At 47.6% G+C, this 10,887-nt stretch overlaps 1 protein-coding gene across 1 annotated transcript in view; it reads right to left on the bottom strand.

The window, feature by feature from the left end:
* The window catches only part of TRAF2 (TNF receptor-associated factor 2), a 19,718-nt gene extending 9,488 nt beyond the window's left edge, over positions 1–10,230 (bottom strand). The window contains 4 exon segments of the mRNA XM_010297122.1: positions 1,484–1,645; positions 8,887–8,985; positions 9,350–9,428; positions 10,043–10,230. Of these exon segments, the coding sequence (XP_010295424.1) occupies positions 1,484–1,645; positions 8,887–8,985; positions 9,350–9,428; positions 10,043–10,230 (528 nt within the window).
* Between the last annotated feature and the right edge of the window lie 657 nt (positions 10,231–10,887).

The raw sequence follows: 10,887 nt of genomic DNA, 5'->3' as shown, positions 1-10,887 counted from the left end.
GGTTCAGCTGGGCAGTGCTGCCTGCACGGACACCGCTGCCTGCAGAGGCAGCAGTGGAGGCAGAGCGCCTTCCTTCATCCCCCTCGCTCAGAGGGACTAAACCCTTTCTTCTACCCACCTACTGCTCTCATATTCTAGAAACATCAGATAGCATCTTCCCCACGACCCACAAAACGCTGGCATAAGAACAGACAGTCTGGCTGGAGGAAGGAAACTTCACTGCAGAGGCAACTATTTAAAAAGGGAGTATTTAAAACTTACTCTCCTGTGCCAATGTGCTAGGTGTGAAGCTACCACCCCCTCTACACTCCCCACCTCCCAGCATTTATCTTCCATCCCAACTCCATGCTCTACCACGATATAACACCCAATGCGCAGGCAGCCCTGCAAAGTGTGCCCAGTTCGCAGCATGAGAAGTGAAACCAGCCCTGCACAGCTAAGCTGAAAGTGCAACTGGTCCATATGTATATTAAGACACCCCAGAAGCATTAGCTTTAACCAGCACACATCCAAACCTCTAAAACATTCTTGTATAAACAGTTTCAGGCTCTTCTGGAATCCCCTGCTCCTTCCCCCTCCGCACGGGGGAAGGTGGGTGTCTAAACAGAGACAGATGGTATCACCACTGAAAGAAATCCACCCCACCCAGGAGCCAACGAGCAGGGGTTGGCATTCAGGCGTGATCTGTCACACTCCATTCCCCCAGGACTGGGGCAATCCTCCTGTTTACACCTTTCCCAAGTGCACATCCATGAGCTTCTGCAGGAGGGATGAGCATCTCTGACATTCAGGCATTTGCCATGATCATTTCAGGCAGCTTTGGAAAACCATTACTGTGAATGGGGCTAGGTGAGAGCACTCTCCCAGAGTTGTGGAAGTCAAGCCAGGTGGGGGTCAGAGAGAGGGGACAGCAACAGAAGAATTAAAGTGGAGCTGGAGGACAACGGTCAGACTTAAACCTTCAGGGCTCCCCTCTGGTTATCTTGGCATGGACTTCTCACCCACCAGCTGGGCTCCGAGGCACAAACCAGCCTGCAGCATTCAACAGCAGGGGTGGGAAAACCAAACTGGGCAGAGTTAACAGTCTGCACAGCAACTTCGCGCTCTTCCCACTCAGAACCTAACTTGCCAATTGATCCACACATCAATTTCGTTCCCTAAAAATAAACAGCGAGACAACCCAGCAGCAGCCTGCACATCACACACCGCCACCAGAACAGGCGATTCTCTGGGAGCCCGCCTGGGAGACTAGAAAATCAGACGCTATCGCCGCCTTCGGACAGAGCAAGGCAGCCTGTGAGCACTACCTCAGGGCACAAGCGCTCGTGCGTTACCACCATGGCCGCTCAGTCCTCCAGCACCTGCTGGAGGACTCTCCAGGGCAGCGCCAATGGGCTGCAACGACAGCGGCGAGCCCTCCTCCCCTTGCCGGGAGGCCTGCCGGTGAACAGAGCTGCCTGTGCGCAAGCCCTAACCCTCCTACCTCAGTATCAGGAAAGCAGAAAAGTGATTTGCAGTATTTGCAGTGGAGGTGTCTCTCAGGGCACTCCTGCTCAGAGTGGGGCTCCTTCCCATTCCGCGGGATCATCCCGCTACACCCCTAGCACTCATCCAGCAGGAACAGGCAGTTCCCTTCATGGCAGCTCTGCGACAGCTGGGGCAGCACATTTCAGTGCAGCCGCGCAGAAAAGCACAGGCTCACACAGGGAAAAAGCGGGTTTTAATAACAGCAGCTGATCCCTGGAGGACGCAGTGATCGTTTCCTAAGGAATGCCAGGATGAGCTGCTCTGCTGGACCTGTGTAAGTAAGACAAAAGGGAAACCGCAGTTTAATCCGATCGCTGCTTTGCCTCCAAAACTATGAACTATGGAAGAGGCTGATGCTGAAAATTATTCTCCCCATATCACGGTGTCAGAGCAGGAAGTGCACCTGCTCCCCAGCTGCCCCGCTCACAACCTGCCATATCAACGCAAGCCCGTTTTTATGGAGGTCTTGCGTTGGGAAATCCATCCGCATGACAAAATGCTCTCCCTCCAGCTAAGGGACAAGGCAGGCAGCTGAGAAAAGCAGCCTTGGAAACAGCTGCTGCGAGATGCCTCTGCCAGAACCCTGCGGGAAAGTTACCGCAAAGGGCAGGGTTGGCAGAGACATGAGGTGCAACAGAACCGGCTCGGTGCGAGCTGCACACGCAGCTCTGCTGCAAACAGTCTCCTCCAGGTTGACCTTTGAAAGTTAGTCCATCAGTCCCCTCCAACCATGGCAACAGTGATCATAAGCATAAAGAAAGCTGACGGGCTTGGCAGCAGGAAGAGAGCACCAAAAGGAAGGAAAATTAACAGGACGGCAGAGGAAAGGCAGCTGAAGCGGCACAGGGTTCACCGGAGCACTGTCAGGGCTTTGGCACTCTCCAGCCCCAACGCTGCCGTGTCCCGCACACGGCTCCTTTGGCATCTTAGCCTGGCTAGAAGAAAAAGGGTGGGCCCACAGAATTGTAGAAAAGACACTGAAAATGGGTCTCCAGTGTAAAAGAGGAAGGCTTTTTGCCTAGGTTTCGAGGGAACCCAAATCCCTTGCGCCAAGAAGCATGAGTTGCTTCGTGCACCTCTGCCAGGTCTCCAGGGGCTCCAGAGCCTCCAAGAGGGGAATGTGTCACAAAACACAGGCACTTTAGGATGTCCTGCTCCTCAGAAGCCACCATGCCCTTCTGTGCTGCGTCTCCTCCTTGTCAGGGGAGTTCTAAGGCTGGTTTTAAGCCAGGCCTGCTCGAAGCTTTCCCCACACAGGTGGGCTGGGCTACCACACACATGGTCCTTGTGCTATTGCATGGAGCCCAGCAACGCAGGGCTAGAAAACAGGAACCCAGTCTGTAATTCACAGTGCCAACCAGGAACGGGAACTTTCTGAGACCATCACATCAGCTGGTGCCAGACACAAACTGCTGCCTTTGCTGGGACACACTGGTGACAGAGATCCAAGGAAGTTCACTTGGCATCACAAATAATTAAACCTCAAAGAAAGTGCCAAAAACAAAGATTAAGTTCCCATCAGTAACTGCTTGTGGCTTTAATGGGCAAGCATATGGCAGCAATGGCATGGGAAACCGACACTGCCTTTATTCAGCTGTCCAACACCATCTGAGTTGAGGACAATTAGCAGAAGAGATGTCAGGGCTTCCCAGGGGCCTTGTTCATGCCTGTTTTCAGAACCAGCAGAACAACTTTTGCTTTCAGCTTTCTCTGGTTTTGTTCATCAGCTTTTAGGGATGATTAGAGAGACATTTGATTTGGGGTTTATTCATAGAGGCAATGTTTCCTGCATTGAGTAAGGATGTGGAAACAGTAGCAGGTTTTGAAGAAGGCTGAAGGCACAAGAAACATTTGAAAGCAGCAACGGGTGTTCTAACATCTGCTAACAGACTCTTGCCTTTCCCTGTTTGCTTTGAACTACGTGAGCTGTGGGACACTCCAGGATGCTTTCTCCAAATCCCTCCGTTATCCCAGAGGAATGATTTTGCTAGACAGACTCTAGTCTGAAATGGAGCAGGGCTGGACCCCAGAGCATTTTAGATAAGCCCAAGCCTAAACCTGACCTAGCCCCACAGCCAGTTGAAGCCCATGCACCACTATCCCTCACCTCAGATGGGCCAACTGCATTGCAAAACAAAAAGACTGAATCTACTTGACAAGGAAATTAAAAACTACGGCGTCAGACCCCCATAAACAGTTGTTTGACACATAAGGGAGGTTCAAAGCAATTGGGAATGTCTGATCAGAGTTAACTCCACAGGTCTTCTAGGCTACAATTAACAGCCACAGCCATAGTTATGTGAAAAATGCCCAAGATGTGCTGTTCACATCAAATGAGGTCACTGCTCGAGAACAACCCACCACTGGGGAGTGGACTCCAATGATGCCATCACACTAACGATGCCAGGCACTGATCTGAATTCACCTCTGATAGTTATTTGTGACACCCGATTGCTGTGGTTAGCTGCAGGAGATGCTGCAGTGCTGTTGGCTGTGCTTTAAGCACACTGAAAGCGCTGCCCATGCCCACCAGGTCCATCTGGAGAGATGCCCCTCTCTTCCAGCAGTACTTTCACCATCACGAAAAGCTTCACCTTCATCACTCGGATCAAAAGGGACAGCCTCAGGCTGAAGCCTCTCAGGGTCTGCCTGACCTTCACATTAGAAAGGGTGGTGCTGATGCCTGTCAAGCTCTGAAAGCTGCAGATGGTGGGCAGGGGCAGGACTGACTCCTTTGCCTCACAGGCAGCACGGAGGTGCAGGCTGTGAACAGAAGGGCTGTTAGAGCATGAGGCTGAGAAAAACCCTGGCGCCCTGGAAAGGTGAGATGAGACAAATATTACAACTGGGAACAGGCATCTTTCACGTGCTGGAGAAGTCGAGCCTGGGGTGAGTGGCTTGATTTCAAATCCGACTCCTCTAGGCTGTCCAAAGAGTTGGAATTGCCCAAGGAGGTGTGTGTGATTGTGGCTTTGGCTCCTGCCAGACACCTGGAGCCCTAGGAACACCTCCCTGGGCATAAAGTGCTGACCCACAACTCCCAAAGTTGTGTTCATGCTGAGGGGTTTCATCACCACTTAGAAGGGACACACAGTGCTTGCCTCAGCTTCAAAGCTTGCAACTTAGAGCTTTTCATTTCCCTAGGGGCAGATACCAAAACTGTTAATTAGATGGGCCACCACAAGGAGGCCGAGCTGTTTTCAGACGCTAAGAGCAGACCCTTTACAGCTGGGGCTTTCCAACCCCCTCCCACACGCGTTCTCCGGCACTCCCCGTGGCTTACCTCCCAGCACGGGCTTGGACGGGAAACTGCCTCGTGTCTGGGCAGCCAGCTACATAAACTCTATCTCAGGGACTGTAAGGGTTTTGTTTGGGGACCTCAGCTCCAGGTCTGGAAAGTAAAGGTGTATCAGATCCCTTTTTCCAAAACAGGAGGTGCTTTTGGTCAGCTGTGCAAGTCAGGGATCCTCTCACAAGAAAGGGATCTGGTCCTGGGGCAAACTGCTGATCAGACTGGAGCTGTCTGCAAACTGCACTTCAACACCATATCCTAATTTGGAGCCAAAACCTTCAGAAAAAGACAATAAATACTGTACCTGATTTTAAAAGGAAAGCTGGTCACCCTGCTACAGTATCACCAAGTGTGCTTGTCACAGCACTTAAAATGCTGTATTCTCATGCCGACACCACCACTATAAAACACTCAGAAGCACACTTTGGAGGCAACAGGAGCCAAGTGAAGTAGCTTCAAAGATCAGCAGCCCTGTTCTAAACAATGTGTAAAAGCCTGAAGCTGAAGTTTTCACCTAAGCTGAAAATCACCATCTAAAACAATCAGGGCATGGTAGTAGTGGTGAAGCATCACCAAGCAGGAGACCCCTGAGATCCGCTCAGGCCGCCCAGGAGCGTTTTTGAAGAGGTGGCAGTTTTCTCTACACTAGGTGTGTCAGGGCTTCTCCAGCATCTCCCAGTAGGAACACTGGGCAAGAAGTGTTCACCTTGTCCTCTGGGCCCCAGGAAGCCACATAGCCCAGAAGGGGATGCAGACATACTCTCCAATACCATGGGCTTTGGAATACTGTCACTTAAGTTATGAGTTTTGCACCTTCCACAGCCTTCCAGGCTTCAGTTAAAGTGAATTCTTCAAAATCAAGGTGACAACAAACTACAAGGAAAACACATCCCCTCCAGTTTGGATTAGGACAGGTTATCACCACAAATGACAGTCACCCATCGTCATTAGCTGAGCTCATCTGTTTTCCCAGAAACCCTCCACTCACAACTTAGTTTAAATAATGCTGTCAGGATTAAGTTTAAAACAGTTCTTCTTCCAAAGCTTGGCCAATTTATTTCCTTATGTCTCAATTTTATATCTCCTGAGATGAATGGGGCATAGTTAAAACTTCTGTCTGGGTAACAACTGGAAATGCCAAGTCTGACCATGTGAACACCCCTCTGCAGCCCCCTCTCCCCATCCCAATCCTGGTGAGGGGCAAAGAATGTGAGCTGGCAGTATGAAAAGCATAAATAAAAGGTATATGAGAACTGAAGACATGTTGATCAAACAGAAGACAGACATAAGCAATTGGAGATACTGCAAGGCAAGAAAAGAAACGCTCCAGAAACCACAGACTACCTGGATATCACAGAGCATGTCTTGGTCTTTCCTTTTGCTCTAACAGGTTTTAGTTTCTGCAACCCTCCTCAGACTTTCCACCTGAACCTAAAGGCTCCTGCCCACAGCCTGTTGTTCTGTATGTACATTCAAGTAGACTCATCAGGAAACCTATACATGAAAAAACGTTACTGATTAAAAGGAAAAACCCTGCAGCCCCACCACAAACTGCTTTATCCAAATGCCACTAAATATTTACACTATTTACAAATTCAGAAAAATGCATTTATAAACTCAGACATGTTCTAAGCACGTAAACAATTTCAGATGCTTCATATAGCTTTAAGCAGAAGTGCAAGTCATGAAGCAGACTGCACTCTTTCAGTTTTGTATGTCCCTTTAAGACCTCAACTTCGGTCTGCCTGAACAGAAAGCAAAACTGAAATCAATGTTATTCTTTTTTTTTTTTTTTTTTTTGGTGCTAGAGCCTTTCAGCTGTAGAACATTTTTTTCCTTGTTCATGCCCTGGTAACATTAGCAAACCAGAAGTGACGGTGTCTCTTGATTTGTAAGTGGATAGCAGCTGAGTAAGTCTCTCTCAATACGAACACACAATTTTTAAATTAGCAAACAATGAATTCACTCTTAGGGACTTTCCATGTCCTGTCGGAAATAGCACAGCGAGGGACTTTCCACAGTGGGAGTGCTGAGCTACTGCAGGACGTTACACACATTACTGGCTACAGATGCAACTGTACTGCACAAGGCAAACTCTACTCAGTGGCACTAAACTAACAAGCCTACCTGTAAGGCAGGATTTAACATTAATCCACGGTACCAAGAGACTCTGGACTAACACGTTTGATGCCTCCTTTCATCAGCTCTTCTCAGCCACACATACCATCTCCTAAGCTCCGACCGCATGAGGACAGCCAGGCCTGATTAAATGCCACAGCTCTTTGGCAGGCAGCTGCGAGGACGGATAACACAAGCCAGACCTTGCCTCCTCCCACCAGTTCCCAGGAAGGAATCAGCTTTTCCCAAGAGGACACAAAACAACATACCCCCATTAGACTGAATGCCACCTGTGGTAGGCAGGAGGGGCAAGCTCAACCCTGAGGCAAACCAACCAGCACTGCTCAAAATCCCCACTCCCCTTCCATTGCCCAAGACTGCCCCAAGACTAACAAAACCTGTGACAGTCGAGATCAGCGCTGCAGACCTGCAGCCCAAGCACTCTGAAGCCGCACCTCTACAAAACATACTCTGTTTTAGCAAAGCACCTAATGGGACCTTTTGAAGATTAGGTGGAGATTAAAAAAAAAGAGGCACAGCCTTACCATTTCAAACGCTCTTAAGCGGTTGTGCTGATCCCAGAGCACCACGCACACATGCAGTCTTGCAAGAAGGCAAGACTTATCCCAGGACAGCTCGTTGCCCTTTTGAACTTCTACTGCAAGTTCTGTCTGGACTCAAGCCTGCATTCAAATAGTTTTAAGACCACACAGGGAGGACCTTTGGCAGCTGATGGTTTTTGCCAAGTTCTGCAGGAACTCTTTAAGACTTTTTTTAAACCCAGAAGAAAAAGTTCGGTAAAGCTCGTCAGTCACAGTACCAATCAACAGTATTGGAAGCTGCTGACAAATATAATTTAGTTTAGTCTAATGGAGATGAGCTCACTTACTACAATCACCATTTTGAACACTGCAGTGGCCATTGGACTTATAGTCACTGGTCACCAGCACAAATTAAAGCATGGGTCTAACAATCTGCAGGGCACCAACAGCACAGCTTGAACCTGGAACCTCGGCAAAACACACTCAACCCTGAAATGCAACTCCCAAACTCTCAGCGCTGCATCAGTGTTAGGCTTTTAACTTGACATTTATTCAGCCACACATCCACATCATGAGCCACTTACAGATCTATGAATGAGAGTTTCACAGGAGAACCATTTAGCACCCTGCATCCCCTCATCTTTTGGGCTGACCTTCTAGCATAAAGGGGAAGGTTCTAGCCAGCAGGACAAGGAAGCAGAAGCACAGCAGCACCTCTCTTAACAGGCTAAGCAAGCGAGGCAGAAAACTCAGGCATGATCCACAGCTGTTGTTTCTTCCTGACACCTTGCAGTGGCATTGCAAAGAGAATCCAAATGTTAGCCTGGACAGACTGAGGTTAAACCTTTTCCTGACACACATCTCAGTCACTATCACTACCAAAGCTCCATGAACCACAGGGCTACAATCTTTACCTAGGGCAAGTGTTAGAGGAAAATAAAATTTATTCCTCTTACCTCAAGCCCACCACACGGTAGTTCTTCCATTCCAAGAGGGATGACAAAACCATCCCTGAGGAGCACCAAAGCTTGTGGGTCTAAAGCAGGTCTAAAACCTACATTCATGTAATGCAGATAACTTCACAACAATTTCATTGTACAGCACAGTTTCTTGACAGTTCACTTGTCTTTTATAGCAGAAAGGAGTTGGAAACAGGGCGGGTGCTTCCCACCATGGAAGGGACGTGCTTGGTGCCTGCAATCACGTTTCAGTTCAGCCTGTGCCTGCGGCAGGGCACACAAACCTAGCTCAGCCAAGAAATCTCTCCACCTTACAGTGAAGTCCAGGGAGGTGAAAGCTCCCACCACCACTGCCAGTGTCACCAGACAACAAAACTACCTGAGCCTTCCCCAAACACAGAGGAAAGAAAAAGGACGCAGCCATCGAAAGCCTTGCTTTGATCTTTACCTCATATTCTTTAATAGTCCCCTTCCAAGTGCAGCCACTGTTAATACAGACAGCAGGCAGACTTTCCACCTCCCGACGAGCTGCGTTGTCCGGGAAAGCCTAAAACGGAAAAACCAAGCAAACCACAAAAATCGCTGAGGGGTTCCAGTTTTAGTACAGTCTCTTAATTCTTTCTTAAGACTTTATTAAGGCTCCTCCCATGCCAGTTGCCACATTACATCCTCAGAGGTGTGCTAATGGCAAACGAATCATTATTACAGTGTTTAAGTAGGCCACTGCTATGTTAACGTAACCTGGATTTTAGAAGCTGGGGAGCCCACCACATTAATCATAACTCTCACTACTGAAGAAAATGTTTCCTAGCAATAAGGGATTCTTAGAACTTGTGTTTTAAACAAAAACCACAAGTGGTATTAATGACATCAGTGATCTGCTTTATTTTTTAAAATGCATTTTTACTTACTGAGCTTGTTTCCAAAATAGAAATTCCTTCTTCGTATATTCCTTCCTGAATACAGCTGGCACACTTTTGAGGTCCAGCACTAGCAGACAGAAAAAAAATCGTCAAACGCAACAAAGAGAGACCGATTTATGATTTAACTATAAAATAATTTTTGGTAACTTATAAAATCAAAGCATTTTCTTATTTTTAAAGCAACACATTGAGCCTTTGCTCATGTGTATTTTTGATGCCCATTTCTGATTCTGAATTTTTTTTCTTCTCCTGATTAACCGCTCTATCCAACCTCCCTCACTTAGAGGCAAGTGTGAGACAGAACACAAGGAAATTTTTCTAGAAGCCAGTGTGTGCTCAAATTTCTCACGTTTCGGCATGACAACCATACAATGACTTTTAGGAGCAAGTTGTTTCAGTAGCTGTGAAAACTGAAGGAGGTGGGTGATCCACCTGTATTGCCACCTGAACAGCAAAAACAATCCAGGACATTCTGGAAAAGGGAACTTTGAAGCAACCCCCAGAACAATAAAAGCAAGTCAGAGATTACACATCCCCTTAAAGAAGGCCTCATGCTGAACCTCAATGATTAAACACAGCTTCCTTGCTGAGAAGGCCCTGAAAATTAGACTTTTATCTCCTTTTTTGGTTGAAAATACCTTTTCAAGCATTTTGTCTTCAGACTGAAGACACAAAAGTTACCTTATAATTTTCTTCAGACAATAGGAACAGTAGCGATGTCCGCACTGAGCTTGAAACGGCCTCCTCAATATATTCTTGCAATCGGAGCAGAGGTATTTGACCTCCAGTTTAGTTCCCAGGATCTCCTTTGCAAATCCAGGCTGGTTTAGATCCAAAGAGCCAGGTGGAGTAGAGTTTGCTGCTGCCATGTGAACGAAAAATTCTGGCTGTATCTCCAGAGCCTGAAAATAAAAATATTGTCCCTGTTTGATTATAACTGGAAAGTGGTAATTTTTCACATAAACTGTATTACTCGCAGCATATTACACTGGAACCCAAAACCCAGCAACACAGGTAAACACACTGATGTAAACCACAAGCCTGCCTCCACCTAGTTAAAAAACAGAAAGAAACTTTACAGTTATTTTTAGAATTAAATCCAGAACAAAGAGACAGGGTGGACCTCACTAAAATCCCCATCCAAGTTTATTGAAATGCAGCCTATTCAGGGAAATCAAGGCTTCTGGCCCAAAACAAGGTAAAAAACTGTCATAAAGCTGATCAGGAATATAAATAAATCGCCTCCGTCCACCAAAAACCTGTAGGCACTGAGTGAGGTAACCACAGCCTACCACTGTCTGTTTTCACATCTGTCAATTGTCAAAAAGGGCCGTAATTCTGCCCAGAGCCAGCCGTTCCCAGGGAGATGCCGTGCACACAGCGGAGCCCAGATTTACTGGCAGTGCCCAGGCAGGCATATGGGGCTCTCCAGCAGGATGGAAACGAAGATGCGAGAGGCACAAGCAAATCAGAAAGGAGGAAAGGAATAAAACGTATTTGTTTTGATCACTTATGAAGATCTAAAG

Source organism: Phaethon lepturus, unplaced genomic scaffold, assembly GCF_000687285.1.
Source record: "Phaethon lepturus isolate BGI_N335 unplaced genomic scaffold, ASM68728v1 scaffold35970, whole genome shotgun sequence".
Taxonomy (NCBI): domain Eukaryota; kingdom Metazoa; phylum Chordata; class Aves; order Phaethontiformes; family Phaethontidae; genus Phaethon; species Phaethon lepturus.
This window is presented reverse-complemented; position numbering and strand designations above follow the sequence as displayed.